Source organism: Canis lupus, chromosome 16 (genome assembly GCF_011100685.1).
Source record: "Canis lupus familiaris isolate Mischka breed German Shepherd chromosome 16, alternate assembly UU_Cfam_GSD_1.0, whole genome shotgun sequence".
Taxonomy (NCBI): Eukaryota; Metazoa; Chordata; class Mammalia; order Carnivora; family Canidae; genus Canis; species Canis lupus.
This window is the reverse complement of record NC_049237.1, coordinates 32,465,557-32,490,644: the sequence shown is the minus strand read 5'-3', so window position 1 is coordinate 32,490,644 and position 25,088 is coordinate 32,465,557. Positions and strand designations below refer to the sequence as shown.

At 36.3% G+C, this 25,088-nt stretch overlaps 1 protein-coding gene across 14 annotated transcripts in view; it reads left to right on the top strand.

Moving 5' to 3' along the window:
• NRG1 (neuregulin 1) overlaps positions 1–25,088 on the top strand; it is a 1,144,545-nt gene that overhangs the window by 1,093,377 nt on the left and 26,080 nt on the right. For 9 of the 14 annotated variants that reach the window (XM_038560145.1, XM_038560144.1, XM_038560142.1 and 6 more), the window contains 2 exons: positions 10,049–10,178; positions 22,334–22,392. In XM_038560145.1, coding sequence (XP_038416073.1) covers positions 10,049–10,178; positions 22,334–22,392 — 189 coding nt within the window. Of the gene's footprint in view, positions 1–10,048; positions 10,179–21,661; positions 21,730–22,333; positions 22,393–25,088 lie in introns of those variants that run through there. The other 5 variants (XM_038560154.1, XM_038560153.1, XM_038560143.1 and 2 more) reach the window with 3 other exon arrangements.

Sequence of the window (25,088 nt, the reverse complement as noted above, 5' to 3'; positions counted from 1 at the left end):
GACACGTGGAGGCTTGAATTGGGCAAAGGGTAAAATTGAGCCTAAAAAGTTTTCACGAATAAACACATAGCTTAGTTTGGTAATCAGTGAATTAACTTCTAATACTAGTTGATTAGATTTAAAAATCTAGGAAGCAAAATGAGGAGGATGGAGGAATTATGAGATCCTTTAATGAAGGGTCACGGAATCTTTACATCTGTCTGCTGATTATGATCCATTTGTATTAACAACATTTAATTCCGGAGACTTGTGTTCTCTGCAGAACAGTGACTCACCCCCCTGAGTTCCTCAGACTTTGAGAAAAATTCAAGTATTAGAGTTTTTTAATGCAACGTTTGGCATTAAGGTCTCTACTAAGAGACAATTAATATCCCAGGGACTGAGCATGTGAGACACTGCAGAGGTGCATAATGAAGGAAAATCTCTTACTTTTAACCAAAATGTTTTATATTTCAAAATTCTTCAGAGGTAAGGATTTCTTAAGGAGAAAGCCATGAATAAAACAGGCCTTTATAAATAATAAGGTCAGAGGTCTGGTTTCTTCTGGTTAACAAGGTCTCTTTGGCCTGGTAAGGCTTTGTTTCGTGCTTAGAAATCTGACCAGAAGTGGTGTGTCGTCTGTTTGCTCTCCCTCAGTGGGGTTCAGAAGCATAACTAACCCTGCACATGTCTCCTCATTATGGTAGTCACTGGATTCTACAGTTACTGAACTGGCAAATTTACTAGCCACTAGACATTAGCAATGCCCATTGGAGCATAACTAGCAATGCAAACTCCTACTAGACATAGCATTCAGTACTGCAAAGTGTTGGACTTCTTGAAAGCTTTTGGATCAATGACAGATCTTGGCCGAAGGCATTTGACTCTCCTCCAGGGATTGTATGGGAATGTGAGGGATTGAATTGCCAAAGTGAACCTGGTTTAGGATCTGGTTTTGCTTGTCTAGAGTGTAGGTGGTCTTGGAGAGCCATGGGTCCCTTCCAGCTGGTGTACTAAACAGCCATGATTCCCTGCTTTGAGCTGTTTTCCTGATCAGTGTTGGGGTGTGAAGCACCTTAGAAATGGATGCAAAGAACAAAGATCTGTATTAGCCACATACTTGCAGCATCTACAGTTTTAAAAGGAGGTTTAGGTTTTAAAAGGAGGAAGATTGGGTGCCTGGGTGACTCAGTCAGTTAAGCATCTGCCTAAGGCTCAGGTCATGATCCCGGGGTCCTGGGATCCAGCTCCAGGCTGGGTTCCCTGCTCAGCGGGGAGTCTGCTTCTCCCTCTCCTCTGCTCATGCTCTGGCTCATTAGCTCTCTCAAATAAATGAATAAAATCTTAAAAAATAAAATAAAATAAAAGAGTGAATACCTCAACCATTCTGAATTATTATAGCTCCAAGAGATGGAGGTGTTTTATTAATCCATATTCACAGATAGATGTATCACCACCAAGAAAAGCTAATAAATTACAACTAAGATCCCATGTGTGGACCTTAAAATTCCTTGTTTCTGGCAGTGCAGGGAAATAGCCAGGCAAGCCTAGATAAAACCCTGACCTCTACTCTACCTTTTAAAAAAAAAAAAAAACAATGGGCTTCTACATGCCCTTTTTTGGTCTTACTATAAACAGGATGATTTCCACTGAGTTTTTCCAACAACCAAATGATGTGTGTATATATATACATATACATACGTATACATATATATGTGTATGCGTGTGTGTGTGTGTATGTGTGTGTATAAAACAGCTAGGCCAGATGATGGTCATAAGACACTAAACACATGGCTCCAGTTTTTTTAGAAATATTGTGTGCTTTAGAAAAAGAGTTCAGCGTGCACACCTGTCTGTTTCCTTCCCATTGAACAACAACAATTAATGCCAACAGTAGAAAAACAGGTGCCTGTTGGGTTTGAGGGTAGAGGCCCAGAAATTAAAAACAAAACCAAAAAACCCCCAAGGCTTTAAGGAAAGCTTTTTTAGGCATTGTGGAGTCAGGGTTAATTTATCATTTTGGCCCAGTTTCCATAAAGGCATAGGATTTGCCTGTAATATTACCTCCCCCACTGTTCCCATCTGTAACCTAAAAAAATATATGCTCTTTAGAGAAACAGGACTTAATATGAACTAAATATTACAGACCAGCTAGTCCTTTGGTGGATGGGGGAGGACAGGGCAGCAAGTTGGGTTTTTTTTTTAAGGCAAAACATTTAAAGTTACATGTTTTTGGAAACCTTGCCTTATTCCTGTTCAGATTAGTCATGTATGAACGACAGTATTGGTGTTGAAAAAAGTTAGATGTCCATGTGTTACTTGGTTATGCAGAATTTGTGCTGGAAACCTAAATACTGTGGCTACACATTTAAACACGTCATGTTACAGGGAGGGGTGTTTTGCTATTCTGATCACGAACCTGGAAAGAAGAAACCCCTGGGAGTTCTGGGAAAACCTATGAACTGAAATTAGCCAAGTGTTACAGGGAAAGATTCATATGTTCAAACATGCTTTCCCTGCCTAATTCCTTTATGTGTAGCAACCTTTAACTTGAGTGAGGAAAATGTGGTGCTTATAGAAATAGAATCTGGCGATTTATATGACCAACCATCACCCAAATGCAGAATGTCAGTCACTTGGCTAAATGGTCTGAAACCACGTGAAGGGGGTGGTTTAAAGCTGCACAGGTGCCACTGAAGGACTATCATCCAGGCTTGTATTCCAGACTGTTCATCCAAAGGGCCTGGCTCAAACGTGAAATACTAGGAAGACTGTCTGCATTGCCCAGATCCCGTCTTTTCTACACTTTTATGGAGACTCCTTTATGCAAAAACAATGAAATGTGAGATTTTTTTTTAAAGTTTTGTCAGAATCAGTTTCTGTCTTGACAGTGCTTCCATGATTTTTAGGTACCTTACTGCCTTGAGCATCTGTGTAACTCACAATTTTAGGCCAACTGTGATATTCTTTATTCTTAATGGGTTCTTTCGTATCAACAGACATATGTTATAGTCAGATGAGAAAAGCATCAGTCCTATAATCTTGGCTGCACTTTACCAATGACTGTCGAATAATGATTATTTTATCTTCCCACATCCTACAGTTATATGACAGGGTTTTTTTTATTATTATTATTCCTGGCGTATTGCATTGGTTGGAACTTTGAGAGCGATGTTAAATAATAGCGTTGGTAGTCAACATACTTAGCTTGATCTTTACATTAATGAGAAGTTCTCCTAGAGTCTCAGTGTTAAGAATGATTTAAGTTGTTTGCTATAAGGAACTATTTTTAGGTGATAGTATCATTCCAATTCTACTTTATCAAGACGTGTATCAAAAAGCCTGAAATGGATATTTTTTGCATTTGTGATTTTAAACATATGTAAATACATCTTTAAACATATAATGTACGTGTAAACATGTATACTAAACACATGAAAGTACGGGAAATAATGAATGATGAATCTCCATGTAGCCACTTCAGCATTTAGCAGATGTTTTTCATCTTGATCCAACTGACTTCCCTTCCCTCTTATTATTTTGAAGCAAATTCCAGACATGTTATCATTGAACATATACACATTTCAGTATGCATCTCTAAAAGCTAAGGACTGTTTTTAAGTATAACCACAGTACATTTGGCACCCACAAATTAATGATAACCCCATACAAATATTAATTTTCTAATCAGTGATCAGATTTCCTCTTATAAATATCATACATTTATAAATGTTTGAATCAGGATCCAAGTAAGTGTGGTGCAATATGAGTGGTTTATATGTCTTTTAACTCTTTTAAATGTCTCTATTTTAGATTTTTATTTTCTTTCATCCTCTTGGCCTATCTCTAATTCTACTCTCTTTGTTTATCCTCCTATAGTTTTGTTTTGAAGAAACTAGTTTATTTCCCTGGAAAAGTTCTCCAGGGTCTGGGTTTTGCTGATTGTATTTCATGGTGTGTCTTTTATTGTGTTCCTCTGACCTGTGTGTTTGCTGCATATTAGTAACCTGATGTGGATGCCTGATTAAATTCAGGTTTGACTGGGGGAATAAGAATACTTGGTAGTCTTATGGAAATTGATTGTTAATCTCATCAAATGTTGATTCAGCATCTATTGAATGACCATATGGCTTTTATTTTCTGATATGCTGTGATTTTTTAGATTTGTTGGATATGATCATGAATTTGCCTCCTACTTTCTATCTTCTGACCTTTCATCTACTTTCATTTCTAAATGTATTTTCGTTGATGAATAAATTAACCTATGTCATTAAATGTCACATGGTAATTTCAGCAGGTTGCTGAAAAACTGAATCCTTGATCAGTCCTCTCTGTTTTGATTTGTTTTGTTTGGTGCTGAAAACTTTTGACTAATTTTCTAAGGGATAGGTTAACACTTTCTACATTGACATGACCTCCTCCCAACCAAATTGATATTGGTAGAAAATGCAGTGTATAGTTACGAATGTATGCCTTCTGCATTTAGCCTGCGGAGATCTATAGATGTATCAAATTAAGCCAGTCAAATGGACTGCTAATACTTGCTTTGCAGGCTAGATAGATTTTACTCCTTTAGAATAGGATCAGGGAAAAGATTCAAGGGACAGCTTGAAAGTTTGTCAACTCCGGGCTTTGGAAATTTTGTACTTAACACAAAACTGAGTGATTAGTAGAAAGTACATAGCAGAACTGTATTTCTGGAGTTGACTTGTTAGCTAAGGAAACATTATTGACTTTGTAAGAGGAAAATGTAGCTCTCTTGTAATTGCAACCAGCCAATGATCCACTGTGAGAAGGGACTCTCCCTCCCTCTTTTTTACAAAGTCTATGACATCCTATAAAGTATTTGTCATTGTGATGTTGCTCTAAGAAGTAGTAGACTCTGATTACATTGTATCATGAGTGAAATGCACTGTCAGAAAAAAGGAAAGAAAAGATAACAACTTGTATGTTTGAAAATAACCTTTCATGACAATTTTATTTTTCTAAGGATAACACTATCTAGTGACACCAAATCATTTGCTCAGCAATTGCTGGGAACTTAGAATCTGCTTTCTGTTTAGCAACAAATGAAATCAGTGTTACAACAAAAATTATAATTTTGTTTTATGAGGAGAAACACCCAAAGGTCACTTTTCATTCTGCTGAAGAAGGAAGAAATAACAGGGTCTACCCAGAGAGCTTGTAAGACAGAGAGGAATTAAAGACAGTCTTATTAATTTACTTAAGCTCCAATATACATTTAACAAAACAGAAAGCAAGCATTTCCTAATTCACTTGTGTAACCTTGAGTAGCGTTCTCCTGTGTACCTCTGAACTCCTTGCTAGAAGTATTTTATTAAAGACCATAGAACTATTCTTTTGAGATGATTTGTATCCTCTTTTTAAATATGGGATAAATTGTAAGATATGCTAACGTTTTTTTCTTGTCCACCATTCTGTGTGTTTTTAAATGCTGCCAAAGCCCAAGTTCAAGACTAACACCAATTAATTTCCATCGGCCCTTGGTGCCAACTAGTTCTTTGGACAGGCTCTTACCTTGTGGGTAGTCTGCGAATCTCTAAGTGCTTACTTCTAGCTTATCAGCTAAGTTCATAGATCCATCAAGTGAAATGCCCTGATTCTACTTTAGAAAGTTCTGTTTTCAGTTATGGTCTCATGATGCTTCTTCTCTGACTTCCCTTTTTGTTTCTTTAGCAGAGTTGAGTAGAGGGGAGGCCAAGGAAATGGTGTGCTACTTTAAATCACTGTTTGGCACTGGGGACCTCCAAGCCAGCACAGGGTTGGGGGTTTTGTTTTTATTTTGTTTTTGTTTTTTGTTTTTTTTTTATCACCTCTTGCCATTTTTTTCCTCTTCAAGAATGTATTTGCCATTCAGCAAAGTATTGAATTACTACTCAGAAAAACTTGCCAGCCCAGAAGGATACTGTTTGAGTACTTCTAAGTCAGGCTCCGAACTTTTCCTTTGGAGAACTAATGACTCCCCAGCCAGAATAATAGTAATTTCAGATTTTATTTTTTTAAAACTGGGAGTTCAAAGAATGCAAAAGCATGAAGATTTCTAAATACAGAGCCATTGAAGATATCAAGGTAGGGTTGTTTAAAAAGGAAAGAAAGAGGAAGAAAAACCTGTAATGTAGTGATAGTTTCATATTATAAAATAAAAATTGTTCAAATGTGTATATTTCATTGAGAAAACTGCATAAAGTTAGTGAGCTTAATTTTCCTGCAACTAAATCATTAAGAATTGTCCTAAAAACTGCTAATAAAGACTCCTTCACTCAGGGAAGACAGGGTCTAATGATTTTTCCTTGGGGTAAATACTGTACACTCATGCTAATCCCTGCTAATTGTCAAAGAAGAATAGAGTGGCTTCTTATCAGCAATTTGCATTTGTGTAATGGCCCTGGTCTGTTGGTGCTGTCTACTTCACTGATAAGGAAAACACCACTTAAAACAAGCAAGAAAGTAAGCCATCCTTTCCAGCATTGTTTTCTTTTCAGCCTGTCTTGAGCAGAAAGAGCCTGGCATTCTACAGGAAAAACTGTGATTCTGTGGGAAAATATTTAATGATGAACAGAGAACACTTAATTACTCCTCAGATTTTTATTGTGTATTTATAGAAGTGTACAATAATGTGTGATTTCCAGAATATTATGTTATAAACAGCTAAAATTATGTCCTATATAGTAATGGATGTCACACTATTTTTTATATTATATGGTTTTAAACTGTGATAATAACAATGTTGTGAGTATACTTAATTTAGTAGTAACTTGGACCTTTGGTCAGAAATATTAAAGAATTGTATGGATCTTGGAAGTTGAAAATATCACACCTTTAAGACAGTTTTCTTTTAACTCAGATTGTTCTTCAATTTAATTTGTAGGCAAATTTAATGGTTATAAAATATTAACAAGCAATTATGATACAGTTAAAATAGAGTAGATAATTGATACGTACTTAATGCCTTGCAATCATGCAATGGTTACCTCTCCAAATTAGACATTCTTTCTTTATATTTTGTAGAAGAATAATATACTAAGAACATTTGAGGCTTGATTATATATCATTCCTGAGTCCGGACAGACAGGTTTTTTTGCTTTTCTTTGTTCCACATTCATACCACTAGTGATAGTAACAGTATCATATATTTGCATGCAGTGTTGCAGCTAAGAAAGTACTTTGTCACACTTCCCAGCAACCCTGTGACAGCAGATTCTACAGCAGAATTTACTGCTGGCAGGTTAGCTGGACAAGAGTTACACTGCTATTAATTGGTAAAATTGAGCCTTCGATCCTATTCTTCTCAACAAACTCCAGGATTCATTTCACTACATTTTATCTATAAAGGTTTCCTTTTAGGAAGAATTGTTCAAAGTCTTAGAGTCTTTAGCCCCAGTAACTCTAGTCGATATCCTCATGTCTTGCACATAATAAGCAATCATTAAAGAATTGTAGAAGGGAAGAAGGAAGGAAAGAAGGATAAAAGGAAGAAAAGAAGGAAGAACGAATAAGGGAGGGAGGAAGAAGAGGAAAGAAGGGAAGAAGGAAGGCAGCTAGAAAGGAGCGAGCCCTACTGTGTGGGGCAGGATTTGGGGAGTCTGTAAATGGTGATCTTAGTCTCCAGATCCTTGGCTAAGTCAGAGAACTGTCCAGCCTGCCCCAGGATGGTCATTAGTCCTGACCTATATGCCAGGAGAGACCAGGTCAAGAGTGAAACACTCCAGAGTACATTGTCTGCTAGCAAGTTACTGCTTTATTTATATTCTCTTCCTTATAATATTGTAGCTGCTAACATCCCAGGGAAAGTGTGTTTGGGATTCGTATTTTGCAGTATTCCTAATTGCTGTTCATTTAGCGACTCACTAGAAGGTGACAGACTCCCAGATCGTAACAAACTAGTCAGGAACTGGTGAGAGGCAGGGTTTATTAAGTCCCCAAAGAGTGAGATCTACTTCACTTACTTCCGGGACAACTGTGAGGGTCATCTTTTATATATCAAAACATTCTGTCTGCACAACGTTTCACTTCACCCCTGATAAAGTCCTCCCAGCCCCCCCCCCCCCCCCCCCCCAAGAAAGAATGTCCTTTCCATAGCTAGGTCTAAGCACCTGCTTGGTCTGTTTCATTCATTTCTGGCAAAATTACTAAATGGAAACGGACTTAGCAATGCAACATGCGTAAGCCAAGGAGAAAGGATATCACTGCAAAATTTATAGGTGTGCACTGCATTGAAATAGGGAGAAAAATAGGAAACCTGGCCAAAATCTGAAGGGATCATATATCAGCATCTCAATCCCAGATTCTTCTGACAATTACAACTTAGTCCTGTGTTTGGCTGTTGGTTCAGAACAGCTGTACCCAGTCAGCTGACACTTAGCATCACCTGGGAGTTGATTACTGCTTTACAATCCCATGGTCATTTTTGTTCTTGCTGCAGCTAAAGGATATAAGTGCTGGGATGCCTGGGTGGCTCAGGTCCTGGGATCGAGCCCCACATCAGACTCCCTCTCTCTCTGCCTCCCACTCTCCCTGCTTGTGTGCTCTCTCTCTCTCTCTGTGCCAATAAATAAAATCTTTTTTAAAAAATACAAAAATAAAGGATAGATGTGCTAAGCACAATAGTCTGTGATCAAATAAGACAGTTGCTACTTCATTTTCTTCAAGAGTTATGTAACCATCAAATATTCTATTGCTAGCTTCAAGTAATGATCTAAGAATTTTTCAAATGAATGTGTCATAACTTGGTGCTGCAGGATATAACAATAAAAGGATAATATTTTCAGAGGGGAAATATTTTTAAAAAACAAAGAAGAGGGTATTATTTCTTTTCTTTTTCATTTTTTATTTAAACTCAATTTAGTTAACAAATACTGTGTTATTAGTTTCAAGGGTAGAGTTTAGCGATTCATCAGTTGCTTGTAATACCCAGTGCTCATTACATCATGTGCCCTTCTTAATGCCCAGCACCCAGTTACCCCATCCCCCCTCCACCTTCCTTCGAGCAGCCCTCAGTTTGTTTCCTAGAGTTAAGAGTCTCTTATGGTTTGCCTTCCTCTGTTTTCATCTTATCTTATTTTTCCTTCAAGGAGGGGATTATTTCTAGTTTTAACATACATTTATTAATTTTACTTATCTTAAAGTCCAAGGAATAGGTATGATGTATCTGGCTGTTGCTTCTATTACTGCTAATCCTTATTGATAGATTTATAATTTATATGGAGTGTCTGCTCTGAGGGGAGAATGTTTGTTTAGGTGTTTTTAGTAAAAGCCTCAGGGTTGGTTCTGAAAGAGCCTGGTGCAGTGTTTGCTGCTCAGCTTGGGTAAAGGGTAATCCTTAGCAACCTGTCAGGGATTCAGAGACCGCTGGGATCTGCTGGAGGCTCAGAATTTCTCTGTGGGAATGATTGGTGACAGCACACCGCAGGTGGTCTATTCAGCTCTGTCACCTGGGGCAGCAACGAAACCAGGCTCAATTTGTCATCCCACAGTATCCTGTCAGCAGTTAAAAGTCTTAAGCACAAAACCTTTAACATTTAAAGTAGATAGATACCTATATCTATATCTATATATACACATATATATACCTACAATATAAAATATATAATATTGAAAACTATAAAGCCAATATACACATAAAATGTAATTTCCAAAATAAATAAGTACCTACCATTCAAAAATGATATTGAACTTGAGTTGCACTGACATGACTTTATATCATTATCTTTGAGCCTTCCTGGAAAATAGGATTTACTTACTGGCAATAGGTCTTCTCTTTTCCAACTTCCCTTAGAAGATAAAATATTGGTTATAAGAAATGTTGAGCCTTTTTCCTATTATATTCTAATTAAATTAATTAACTGTGGTTACCCTTTAATAATTCTATTCTATTTAATTACCCCCAGAAAGTACTTCATTTGTTTACTGTGGTTTATTAAACCTGAAAGATAGTGAAATCCTCCGTACCTTATGTGAACTCTTCCTTTTAAGAGAATTTAAGACTAAAAGCTGTTTAGAAGAGGGAACGACAACATGTAAACCGTCCCCTTCTTTATCTTCTATCCAGCTACATCTACATCTACAACCGGAACAAGCCATCTTGTAAAATGTGCGGAGAAGGAGAAAACTTTCTGTGTGAATGGAGGCGAGTGCTTCATGGTGAAAGACCTTTCAAACCCCTCAAGATACTTGTGCAAGTAAGAAAAGAAATCCTCTGTGTGGCTTATGTCCGTAACTGCTTCTTTCAGATGACTCCATGTCTCATGATGTCTTGTTGCTTCTTTTCCCAATTTTGTTGCATCCTGTTGAATAATGCTGTTTTATTTGTAGAGTGTTTTGAAAATTTCACACCATTTGTCATCTCCTCTGTTACATCCAGAATTGTGTTTTGCTTTTTTCAGTTTTCTTTGTGCCTGTATATTTATAAAGTTGCTTTCCCTGTGGTTTTCCTCACTGTTACCTAGAAGAGATGTGCAAATATCATAGAGGCCTATAACTTTTGAAAGCTACTTCTCCATCCAGTGTTACGAATGAACCTGTAAGATAATGTTCCTTTTTACCCCACTGATCACCTGCAAAATGAATAAGACAGCTCAAAGGAGCAGAAGGGCAGAAGATTCTTTCCTTATGCATCTGTTACACTTTTCATTAGTTTATTGTTTTACAACTATTTTTAAAATGGAATGTAGGTTGATCTCACTAATGGGAAAAAAAAAAAAACATTGCACGTGTTTGGAGATGTATTTAGTGTGTGTACCATCATTGTATATAGAAGGCAGAGTGTTCTTTTCATGCACTGCCGTTGTTTGTAGATATATTTAGAATGGTGCTCTTTCCAATGACCTGAAGAAGGTGAGGCACCATTAAGAAAGATTACAGTTATTATTTCTTAACAGATAGACTGAAACCGTGATATTACCAGTACATTAAATACTTAAACCTTGTAGTTAAATTAGTAGGTCTTATTCAAAACCACATGTTTATTGTGCCATGCATTTTAAGTCTACTCTTGATATTTAGGCCGTATGTGGGACACAGACACATTAATGTAATGTGGTAAAAAATGTGTAATGTCCCATTGAAATGATGAAAACTGCTTATTTATTTTGCAGTTGCCCGATGGCTGTGCCCATTGTTCTAAAGTAGCAATGATTATCATAAATGAGAAAAAAAAAACATGCCATCATAAAAACTATGAGCTTGTGGCCTAAATGTTGACAAAGAAGAGTAAGTTTGTCAGAGACACAAGCTGAGCTAATAGAGTAATTAGCAAAATGAAAAAAAAAAGGCACAAGAAATAATTAAGAGGGTCATTTCCCCTTTACATCATATAAATAGCATACAAATATTTATGTGCCAGTTCTAAGAAAATCTTTTGATTTTTGTAAGTTACAAAGGACATCATTAAAGACACATGTTTTAAAGTCATAACATCAAACAAAAATACCATTTTGTGGGAAATGTTTTGCTCTTCCCTGTGCTGTTCTAGACATGGCCTGTCTGTAGGGTGTCTCATGGGATCTCTGGTACTAAGTACAAGTGAAGAAGTACCTCCCAGAAGTGACTTCTTGCCCTCAAACTCTTTTTTTTTTTCTTTTAAAAGAGCAGAAGTGGTTCCAAGAGAAGACAAATTTTGATAGTTGTGTCGCTGATCTTATCAGTGAAAACAGACAACTTGTAAAATTAAATGTAGTCTTTTAGAGTGAATAAAAGACTAAAAATCACAAAAATAGAATTCTAATCTCAGTTACTAAACATCTCTTTCCTAGAGATAGATAGGTGATAGCCAAAAACAAGATAAAACTAATAGGTAAAAGACCTTTTCAAAATTTTAAAGGGAGGTAAAAATGAAAGAGCATGTAGAAAGTTATTTCTTCTGGGTCTGAATTACTTCATAGGACTATGGCTGTTTATTGTTTTAACAATAATCCTAGAGATTCACTTTTTGATCATTAGTATATTGAAATCTGCATATCTAGAGTAAAGAATAAAAATTGGTTGGTTTTCTTTGGTCTTGGGTTCTGCCGACTTGCTGTGAACACAACACATTGGCACCCCTATATTTATCATACTAAATTGGAAAAAGCAAATTTTATCATCTCCTCCAAGGTTTTCTCTCATTGAAATAGAAAAACAGAAGCTGAGAATTATAATCTATGAAATATGAGGTTCATTTATTATTTTGTTATTCCATCCTAATCTTAGGCAAACAACCTAATTATGTTTTAATAAGTCTCTGGAAAAAAATAAAAATTATAGTTCCTTAAGTTCTCCTTTTTAAATAACTGCACCCATATTATCTGTGTCTCATACAATTATTTCTTGAGAAAAGCATCTGAGACCTGTATTTTAATTATAATAATGAAACATGATCATTTTTCATCAGAGCCTTTGCAAAGATTTACAAGCTGCATGAGTGCATAGGATAGTTTCTAATACCTCTAAGGAACGAGCACATTTATTTTCCACATATTAATTTCAGCTATTCTGCAGCCCTCCCACGTCCTACACAAAACATGCAATCACATAAGTGCTGTTCATTTGTTCCGTTTTTGGTATTGTGCCAACAACCATAATTTTTTTTCACCCACCAGTTTTCCATTAAATTTTAAGCCCAATCTAGAAAAAAAGTACTTGCTTTATATTTTTTTAATCTTGACGTGAAATGGTTGTCATTTCTCTAATAAATATCAAAGCAGCAAACCATGAATGAACACTGTGTGTCCCCCAAGCTAACTGGTGGGTTATGCTTGTCTTCCGCTTCTCAGCAAATTGGAATCATAATTTTATCAGATTGGTTTTTTTTTTCCAGTAATTATAATCTTTCAGAAAGTGTTAAAAAGTTTATCACTGGATCTTATTGGAAAGAAAATCTTTGACATCTATGATTTTGAAAACTGTTTTAAACCCTTTTGGGCCATGTCTTTATTGAAGCATCAAAGCAGGCTAGTACCTTGAGGGAAGAATTAGAGTATATTTAACATCCAGAATATTTCAGGCCTTTTTCATTGAATGAAAGTGGATTTTTTAATCCTTGTATTAAAATATCCTTAATGTAAAAAATAATCAGTACTCAGAATTGAAACAAAGGCACCATAATATATATGTCTTTTGATAGTAGACTATTCACTAGATCACATCAATAGAGACAGAAAACATAAAATGCTACATTGGCTCATCATGGTCCTGTGTACAAAACCAGTTCATAGTTTCCATATGGTCCATCTGTCTAAAGCAAAACATTGCTGAAGCATGAACCACATCGTTCAAAATCAACTTTATCCCATGACTCAGAAACACCACAAGAATGGAAGTTTCCAAGTAGTCTCTCTGGTCACCTAATCCACTGTTGTCTTGGGAGTTAAAGTAGAAGGCACAGCGGATCTCTTTTGTCTCTCTACTTAGAACAAGGTGTTGCAAATGGATTAACCATGTAACAGTTAAACACTTCTCTGAGGAGAGGAGGTTTGCTGGTTCTGTGGACATCCCCTGTGGACTGTGTGGGAATTTCAGCGGTGGTTCTCATCTTTTATATTGCTCCTCTCTCCATAGTAATTTAACATTTATCCTGGGGGAAAAAATAGTTACTATTCCAGATCACATAAAGACAAGAGAAGAATCACTCCATCTTTCACCATTTGATGCCCTGTATAATCACATGGTTCAAAAAACAAGACAATTTGAAATAACGTCCAGATTTTCCTCTTTGCTTTTCCCCTTGTTCTTGTATATCAATTCTTCTGAATAGTTTCCGTAGAGAACTATTTTGGAAGATGTTGATGCGATTTTTTTTTTAATCTAAAAATGATTTTATACCAGGCTGTATTTATAAACCCATTATGTTGTCCCATGGACAGATGTGGCTTTCCCATGAGGGGATTAGAGTCTTAACCACCAAGTTTGGGGAACTCTCTTGAGCCCTTCCACTTCAACTCTCTGGACAATATCTTTATGTATAATATAGAGTTAATATGTTCTCCAAATATCTTCCCAGGGAGTCCATGAAACTAAATGAATTCATTTCTGCTAAGGTATTTTTAACTCTGGGGAAGCAAGATTTTTTTTTCCCTATAATAAAAAGTAAATGGTGATATTACATTTTCTCTGTAGACATTAGACAAATATATACACCTGTCTTAACAGACTATGCTAGTATGTTTTTTAAAAATCCATTTCTTCATTTTGCTTAACATTCACAATTTTACTTGGTTTGGTAGGGCTACCAGCTAGCCTTATAACTTTGCATTTAGCAGGTCATTTAATATCTCTGACTATTATCATCCTTATAAGTAAAAACTAAAATAGAAACAACCAACCAAAACTTGGGAACATGGGAGTGGTCTTCAAACATGAACTTATGATTTTGTATCACTTTTATGGAGCTCTGTAGTATATGGAAGGGCCTATAAAAATACACATAATTATAGGAGATAAAGTCACAACATATAAACTCAATAAATGAAATACTAAACATTTGTTTATAGGACCACTATATCTATGCCAGGCATTTTTGAAAACACAGAAAAAGTGGAAGGCATGGTCTCTGGTCCCTGGGAACTTAGTCTGTTTAGGAAAATGAAGTAGCTAAAATAGTAAATCAATTAGAGTGACTATATCCCAAGTGGTGCAATGCTTATTATTATGGTAATGAAGATAGAAAGAAGGAAAAGAAAAGACAAGAATAACTTGGAGAAGACTCAATAATCATAGACATCATTTATAGAGTCTTTTCCATATACCAGGTGGGCATTGAGGCTGCAATAATCTTTTCTGCGAGACACAATGACACGCATATCTAGACCAGCAGCTCCATTCTGGGACACAAAACAGACAAAAAAGAAAGAATGAAAAAAGAAAGAAAAGAAAATTTAGACATAAGGACCAGTTTAAGAGCTCCAAAGGCCAGGCAGATAGCCTTGGACAGCATGGGAGCTATTAGAAAGTATTCGTAACTTCGGGAGCAGGAGAATAACACAATAAACATAGCAGACGTTTATGGAAGACAGACTTCCATACAGGCTAGAGGAATGTGGGCACTAGGGAAGGTAGGCTGAGAAAGTCAGAGACACTAGCTAAAGTTAAAGTTTTATAGAATCCTGGCATAAGAATAATGATGGTGATACTTAAAACACTTTTTAGTAGCTGGATTAACATAATTAAAGGGAGGATGTTTCAAGTTCATGATTGTGTCCTGTAGCCCCATTATTATGGCTGCTGAAGGAGAAATTTGGAATCCATAAAAGGAAGATATATTGGGTCTGAGCCTCCTGTCCATAAGAACAGACTGCTAACTGTCCTCTTACTCCAGACCTGGAAGAGTTCATTCTTCAGAATGGGTGGGACACTTGCCTGTAGCACTTCTCTGCTCTTAATCTCCCTAACATTTAACAGATGGAGAAGAACCGTTTGTGAGAGAGAGTGGCTTAGATCTTTGATTGGCTCTTCAGATAACCACATCTTCTATTTGTTCTATGTTTCTCATGCACTGAGAATCCTGCCATGTGCTTATTAGGTATTTATTAACTCAGATTGAAGGAAATCCTTCAATAATAATCCTTCTATAACAATCTGTCAGTTGTTACAGAAAACAGTTTAGGTGTAGTTTTGCCCAAAATCAGGTGCACTGACTATGTGTTCTTAATAGTTTGCTTCCCTTTTTCTCCCAAAATCAACTAGGCAGCCACATATTTATTAATCTCCTTCTGTGAGGCAGGCTCTGTGCTAGTGCTTAGTGTGACGTACTGAACAAAACCATACTGGGCTCGGCCCTCATGAATCTGGGGCCTATGAGAGTAGCAAACATATTTCCAGTAATTAATTTAATTACAAATTGTAGGTGTACCAAGTGCTATGATAGATATTTAGAGAGCTAAGAGAATGTATAATGGGGGACCACCACTAGTCAGACTCTGGGGGAAAAAGGTACATGCACCCCTCACCTTGAGAAGCAAATAGTCTATTTAAAATAAAACACAATTTTGAAATGTTTATATTGAATTATTTAAGTAAAAAGTGAATATTTAGCTATTTGGTCATAAAGTGAGTGCTGGCAGAGTAAATGGAACTGTTCTGAATCTCCAGGCTGTTTGATCCACAGGGAAGGACATCCTCCAGAGAGGAAGACCAAACCACAAAGTAGCACTCAGTATGTCATCGTGTGACAATGACTTGGAGATGTATGGGATGTAGATGGATCCCATGTCCGATTAAATTGTTTGACCCCAAACTTACCAAGATGCATCATGTAGGGTAAACAGTGGTGAGCGTTTTAGCCTGCAGATGGGCATTTCAGAACAAGCTGTACAAACAGAGCTTTGGGAAGGGCACCAAGGTTCAAACAGGATGGGTTAATTTATAAACACTGCCACCCTCATTATTGAGATTGTATGTCCTAGACATTGAAAAACAACACTGGAGAGCCAGGACAACTTCGATTTTTATTTTCCTCAATATATTTACCTATGAATCTGGCAATGGCCACTGTCTGAATACTGTTATCTCATGGATTGAGAACAAGTCCACAGATCATAGTAAAAAAAGGAAAAGTAGTGGTGCATGCTAGCTAGACAGTAATGGGGAGGAATCTAGGGTTGGATCTGAAGGAAATGTTATTGAAACATTTTATACTTAATATTTTCTTTAATGACGTTGAAGAAGGCATTTCCTTGGGGAAATAAATGTCTTTTGCAGATGATGCCATAAGGAACACTGAGCACAAATTAGAAAAGCATATACAAATCTCAAGAAATTTCACTTGAAGGTAGATAACGGAATGAGATTCATCTTGGGGAAAATGCAGACTAATGGTAACAATACATTTGGGAAAGAATAATCTACAACACAGATACTCAAGCAGTGAGTGGGCGAGTTCTAGTCAGAATGCCGAGCAGGGGAAGGGGTGAGGAGAGTCAGCACTTGCAATGTGATATTGTAGAAAAACAGACCCACACTATTTGAGCTAGTATATACCCTGCCAACTCTAGCTTACACAGAATGAGAGCAAAAGGCCTTCCCATCTAATGTCGAAACTCACTGATATTCCTTATAATGTATTTGTTGGCATTTCCATTACTTGATATTTGTAAACATTAAAACACAGAAGAAATTATTTCAGGGGTTATACAATATGAAGGAAATACCACAACTATAAGGAAAAAGACAATTATAAGGAGTCTTCTTTTTGAGGCAAGGTATTTTTAAACTGTCCAAATATTTCATTGTGATGACTAGGAGGGAGGGTATATCAAATATAGACCTTGTTTCCTTTTTCTTGCCTGAATAAGGGAGGGCCCAGATGAAAATTAATGAAACCAAGAAATAAAAGGTGTCTAAAGATGGTTCAAAACTTGACCATGAATTTATAAGACCATTTATAATGGTTATAAAATAAGCAAATGGTAAATAACCAGAAGTTTCTTGAGGGTCTGTAAGTATTTTTGAATATGTCTAGTGTCTCCACCAAAAAACACATAATATTATTCAATTAGAATATAAAAACTATACCAAGCACTAAATTGATTCTGAAAACACATGAACGTATGATTGATTACATAGTAAGCATATCAGGAGAGTCACAAGGCATTAAAGTTATTGTTAAAAACAATTCTTATTTTACCAATACTATGTACAAGTCTTGCTTACTAGATTGTATTACTTTATTGAATCCTAAGTAAACTGGTATTTAAGCAATAAGATTTAATTTTGAGATAGTAACTTATTATTAAAGAGAGGACCTTTTCCAAATTCCAAATACAATCTTAAAGATTTCTGTTTAGGAGAATGAGTCTGTGAGGGGGTCTTTGGAAGCTGCTATTAAAAATTATTGAGGAGTCGACAGAGGACAGCCTGTCATAAACTATAAAAATAAAAGCCAGAAGTTCAGTGTTGACCTGTACTTGGCAAATCAATTGACTATATGAAAGTCCCTTTGATACAGTTCTTCATTAGGCACTACTGTCCTAGAGTCAGTTTAACAAACATTATATGAGAGTTTTTTACGAGGCAGGCAGTGTGTTAAAATTAGAGTTACAGAATGATTAAAATATGGTCACTGTCCTTGCCACAGAGAATCCCAACCCAGACAGGCTATGGCAGTGAAAGAGATCAGGACAGGATGCAGTGCGCGAGTCCAAGAGGGAATCCCCAGCCAGGGTGTGGCAGTGGGAGATGGGGAAATGCAGGCCAGGGAAGAGTTCGTTGGAAGAGGTGATACCTAAGTTCAGACAAAACTCTCTGTGGATTTTCATCTCATTAAGAGCAAATGTAGAACAGATTATTTATCATGGTAAGAGCAAACACTAAAACAAAAAAGAATAATTTTCATCTTCTACTCTTGATCAGTGAAACAAATGATTTCAAATATATGTATATATATTTGAAGCCATGATAGAGGCTTATTATTCAAACAGATTCATCTAAGAAATAAAATTCTTAGAATTTTCCCTGACTCACACTCAAACATATTGCTCAAAATCAGATTAAATTTACCATACTTTTATCTCCAAAGAAAGTGATAGATTGTATGCTTAATGTACAATACTAATTTAGAAATGTCAGAAGCCAGACGGTCTATCTTTTAGAGAAGTAATTCCGTAGAAGCTAATCAGAGCTTGTAGATCAGATGAGTAGTTTCCATCTGCATATGCTTTCCCTACACAATCAATGCAGTCTGCAGTTTGCTTATGTAAAAACCATCTCAGTCTCTGCTTCCTTCCATTTGACTTGGCAATGACTCTGCATGTCCGAAAAAGTCACATGATGACTGTTGTTAGTGCACACTCGAGTTGCTTTAGGAATAGATATTTGTAATTTGTTTTCCCTTCATGATTGTCTTAAAATCCATCCTATCAAAAATGTTTTTTCAAAGCCCTTGAGTCCTCCCTGACTGATAATACATCCAGAAGAAATGCTGTTGGAGTTTTTGCACAGCGATTCCATGTGTTAGGATGACCGTTGATTCCCAGAACCTTTGTGATGAAAGGAGCCTTTGATAAATCATTTAGTTAAGTCTCTTCATCTTATCACTGAGTGACTCTGAGGCCTGAATGAAGTTAAGTAGGCTGTTCATGTCCAGACAGCAAGATACCGTGGTGCCAAGATAGAGGACTTAGTCTCCATCTTCCAAGGTCAGAGTCCCTGACACCTTGAACTTTAATGTACATTCAGATCTCTTCGGGATCTTGTTAAAATGCAGATTCTTATTGAGTAGTTGTGAAGTGGAGGCCCAAGATTCTGTGATTCTACTATTAAGATATCAGGAGATGCCAGGTGCTGTTGGTCCAGGAACCACACTTTGAAGAATAATAAGGCTTTACCCTAAGAAAATTTATCTGAGTGAAGGTAAACATTAGCCTAAGGATAGTTTGGGTTCAGATATAACTGATCCTTTCAAAAAAGATTGGCATACCTTAAGCAAATCTCGTATTACTATACCAGATAGTCTGTGTTATCTTACAGTGGAGATAAACCACCATGCCATAATGTCAGTTTCTTAGGAAACATCATTTTAGAAGTTTATACTAATTAGAAAATTGATTGGGTAAGATTTTTGATCTGCTTCACCTGGTTGTCCTGTGCTTTCTCATCTCAAAACTGGCATCCAAGATACATAAATGACAATTTTCTAGTAACCACATCCTTTCTCTTAAGGGACCCATGATTCTTTAGCTCTATGTTAATTTCATGATCCTTAAGTCAATGCACTTCTTACCTCAGATGGTTCTCCCCCACTCCCCACTACCACCACACACACAGTGTTGACGTGTCTTATACTATGTTCATTATATGAAACAAGTGCATTATTATGTGAGATACAAGAATTTTAATTGTTATCAAGGATGCAAACAGGTAAGATGAAATGGTCATTATAGAATATATCCCTAAATCTGGATGACCTGCTTAATTGTAGGGTATGTCCATGTGGATTTGTAGCCCGGGTTCAGAAACAAATACACAGACAAAAATCCTTTATATTTCGGAAGTCATTAATGTGAAATGAGTTCTATGGAAAACAGGTTTCCATGTATTTTCCCTATGTATCTGTGAAGACATTCTTATTAAAGCATGTGTAATGACATCTTTAGGAACAATGACCCAACCTCACAGACTACCACTCTGATTTCTGTATTTCTCTAGGTAGATCTTTCTCTATTCACAACTGAAAAAATATTCTAACCAAAAACAACCAGTTTAATTACATAAAAGTGTTTGAAGGTTTGAAAAGAGCTATATCAATACAAGATGTTTGTTGCTAAGTTTATTAATAATATACTAACGGTCATAAGTACACTTAACATTTACACAAGAACTCACGGGACTAAGAACCCAGAACTGCTAGTGTTTTTATCTTATAGGCCATTCTTCATGAAATAAGAGAATTAGATATACCAAATCACTTGGTAATTTTTATTTTATTTTATTTTTTTTGTGTAGGGGGCATTGAATGTGGTTTTAAGGGGAGTAAAAATATCACCCTTATATTTATAAAAATGTTTTTACATTTGCAATTTATAGATGTTTTATTCACATTTCTCTGATGCCAAAAAGGTAGTTTTTTCTTATTTGCTCTGGAGGAGAAAGGGTCATGTGTAAATCACGAGGTATGTGGTATCACAGCTACATTTTATTAGGTGCTTTGCATGATGGTTTTGGTACAAATCAGCTATTAATAAGAATCACAGCTCTGGGTGTTGAGCCACCTATAGGTTTATTTGCTTCCTAGAATCTTCTGATGTCCATATTCCTAGAGCATATTATTGGGTAAAATGAATCCAATACGAAATACTTTCATTACTGGTATAACAGCAACAAAAAAAGCAACTAGAAAGGACTTCCAAAGTTAAGACATCCCCATTCCATGACCTTACAAACGATATTACTTCAGGATTCTACAATTTGGATGGGTGAAACGTATATGAATAAAATGACAATTTTATACCATTGAAAAATAGTTTTAGCTTAAATGCAAAATGACATCTCTGAAGTAGTACTGTAGAAGAGTAGCCCTTTAAATTTTAAAAATGTATTTGTCTTTGATTTGGTAATCAATGGATGAAGTGAAATGTATGCTAATAAATATCTGTCTCTTTCTGTCTTTCAGTATTAAAAATGAGACCTGATTTTTAATATCTTTAAAAAAATAGGGAATATAGTTTTTCTTGTCTGTAATCACTAGAGTGTGTAAGCGCTTGACTTCTATTGTAGTATGATGATCGACTTAACATAAAAGTACCTCTGAGAGTGCAGAATTGAGTGTATGTAGATGGAAGAGCTCAGGATCATTTAAATAGTAAAAGATCAGGGATGGAACCATGTAAGTCCTTATCAAAACCAGTGTTTTAATAAGGTAGGAGTCAGTGCTCAGTGGCAAAGAAGGAAATGTCAAAGGGAAGGTGACTTAGCAGCCCAGGCCATTGCCAACCCTGTTCAACTTTTCAACCTCCCTCTAGTTAAATTTCAGTTAAGGTTTCTTATGAAGACTGCAGCAAACCACAACACAAATAAACATATGCCCCACAGTTTTTATGGAATATGGTTTTCTAAATGTGTTCTTTTCCTTTCCTTTATGTCGTTCGGTCACCAGGTCATTGTAGGAATCTCCATATTCCATAGGAGGAAAATTGCCAGTCTGAAAATTCAGTGTCTGTAGCGTTCTATTGCTTATCACATTTTTGCCCTCTAGGTGCCAACCTGGATTCACTGGAGCAAGATGTACTGAGAATGTGCCCATGAAAGTCCAAAACCAAGAAAGTATGTTAAAATAATCTGAAATTTGCTTTCTCCCCCAAACTACAGCAACAATTACTACCACTTGGTGCTTTTACGTTTCAGTTGTAACTGATTCCTTTTGTCCCAACAATGGTTTAAGCACTCGGGGCATAGACTCATTGGACGTGAGCTGGTTTCAGTCTCTCAGCTTAGGGCCCTAAAGATCGGAGAGGTAGACCAGAAGGACCAGCCAGGATGGCCGGTGATGCTGGCAGCTAAGGCACGCAGGCCAACCCACAAAACCATTTCCTTGCAACACCTTTGACCAAAGCTCTCAAACAGAAAACTGGCTCAAAGAAAACCTCAGAGTTAATTGGTAGGTGAGTCCCTTTGAGATAAAGGTGTCACTTGAGATGCTGCCATCTTCCTGTCCTCCGGACCCTCGGAGCACATTTGGTCCAAACATTGAATCCTTTGGGGGAACACACCCGAGTCCGGAAACCATGGTTGGGACAAAGACTCAGTTCCTGAGAGTGAATTCACCAAGTTCATTCAAATGACACTGAAGGAGCTTCTTTCTCGCGTATATTCACCTCTTCTCTTTTTCTCTGTTTTTTCTACCATTGTTTTTTGTTTCTTCTCTCAGGTGCCCAAATGAGTTTACTGGTGATCGCTGCCAAAACTACGTAATGGCCAGCTTCTACAGTACGTCCACTCCCTTTCTGTCTCTGCCTGAGTAGGAGCATGCTCAATCGGTGCCACTTTCTTGTTGCTGCGTCTCCCCTCAGATCTCACCTAGAGCTAGATGTGTTTTACCAGGTCTAACACTGACTGCCTCTGCCTGTCGCATGAGAACATTAACAAAAGCGATTGTATTACTTCCTCTGTTCGTGACTAGTTGGCTCTGAGATAACTAATAGGTGTGTGAGGCTCCGGATGCTTCTGAAATTGATACTGGATAATGTGATACACAATGATAGTCAATATCACACAGTGCAACTATAATAAAGGCATTTAAAAGTCTCACTTTTATTGATAAAATAAAATCATTCCGCTCAGCAGTCCCATCTTCTTTATAAAATGGCAACACCCCGAGAAGGATGTTGCTAAGTTGTAATCAGTAATGCACTTGAAATGATGGTAAGTTAATTTTGGCTCAGAATGTGTTATTTATAACAAATAAACATACTAAAAAGAGTTCAGATGTTTCTCTTCATTAACAGTTTGCATGTAGGTATTAAAAAAAGCACTGAGTAGGAAAGTTACAAACAAACATTTCACAGCAAATGAGATATCCTGGCTTCTCCTTATGTTGCTTTAGGAAAAAAGGGATTCAGAGCTAGTTTAAGCAATCATTTATTTATATTAGCTTTTCTTTATGCTAGTTTTAATGATAATTTTAGGCACAAATAGGTTCTTAAAAATTATTATTTACTTTGAAATATAATAGTTTACCTCTAGATGGATATTTTTAAATGCAGAACTGGGACATTTTGACAGGTTTCTATGGCTTCTTGAAGTTTTGAACCTCATTCCCAGGCAAGCCAGTTCACATGTGTATAATGTGCATGGATAACTAAATTAAGCATTTTGTTCTTCCGTTGTGAACTGGGCTGTCCCATTTAATTCTGGAGCTTTCAAAGCATTATATTTAAGGTTGAATTTTTTTTTTTTCCTGTGAAAGAACAGATGATTCCAAGTTTGCCGGTAATAACATCACCTGTATAGCCAGTAACTGCCAGGGTTCCACTAGAGCAGCCATAGACAATGCATTAACTGATGAGCATAGCTGTGTGCTATTAAAACTTTATTTACAAAAGCAAGTAAGTGGGTTGGATTTATCAACCCCTGATTCGGACTGTCAGTTGCTCACCCTCAGAAATATTTCACATAGCTAAATCGGTGTAAATTCACATAACACAAGGAATAGCAACATGAGCCGGTCATTTGGGGGCCCTAAAAGAATTAGATTTATCTTTACTCATGTGTATGCAAAGAATAAGTTTCAGTTCCTCCTGTTAACACTTATGGAAGAATAAATTTCATGGAAAAATTAATTTCATATGCATTATAGGGAGATGACATCCATAATACTCAATCATTTATTTAGAGAGGTGTTGCTTTTGTGTATTTCCATAAGCTGCCCATCAAAGGTTATATCATAGGCCACTTTCTGTTGAGAAAAATTAGTAATTTGACATCGCTAAATTTTCAAAGACAGCCTTGCGTTTATCCCCAAATCTTTAAATAATATACATTTAATGGACAGAACTTTTCTCCCCACACCTGTAGGTTAATTTTTTTAGAGGTAGATAAGATGCAAAGTAAAAATAGAAGAGAAGTAATAGAATTCTACTCAATATAGTTAAGTCATTCCTTTTAGAAATCAGTTTGTATTCAAATAATACAGATTTAGCAAATCATGTGCCTGTATAAATTTGATAGCATTATGTTTTAGAATTTAGTGAAAATTCTGAACATTTTTATTATACTTGAACTTTTGGTGTTATGTAGAGTTTCATTGTGTGCTGAAAGCAATGTTAGGGCATTGTATAGAGAAAAGCATTTTAAAAATGAAGCTATTTCTCTAAGTAATGATGCAGTTAGATCTGACAGTAGTAACCAGGGAAAATGTTTTCAACTTCTATTTTAGACCATTTTCTTTTTCATAAGCTATCATTTAAAAATAGCTACTATGTATTTAATCAGTGTGATTCCTTAAATAAATTCTTCAGTAAGCTTTCGGTTGTACTTTTGGAAGACATTCAGGAAAGCAGCATTCGTATTTACCCTGATGTAACAAAGATTGATAGGAAGCCCATTTAGGAACAAGATCTGTAACGGCTATGCATCAATGCTGCTTCAGATCTGGAAATGTAAGAGCTGCCATTCAGAAACTGCTTTCCAAAGTTGTCTTTCCTGAAGTTAATTTTTTAACTTCTGTATCTTAAGTTCTCAATTTTCATTTCTGCAAATCCCTCTATAGAAGGCAGGAAAATAAATTTTGCTGCTTTAAGAACGTTATGTTCAAGTTACAGTGTAGCCTGCACAAAGGATAAAAAATGTTGCCACAGTGGCAATGATTAAAACTTAATTGTTTGTGTCCATAAAGTCTGAAACCCATACATAAATTTTAAAAGAAAAGCTATTCCCCAGGTTCAAAGAGAAACATTTTTTCAACTTACTGAACTACATTTTCAGTTAAAGAATGACATTCTAAAAGAATGTACAATTTTTTAAATGCTTATTAGCACATAACTTACATTATTAGGATTTGATGCAATTTTTCTGGTCACAGTTTCCTATGGGCATTTATTGATGGATGAAAATGGATTTAAAGTATGAAAGAAAAGAACAAATGTATATTTTATATGGTTTTCTTGAAGGCAGCCATTTGCCTC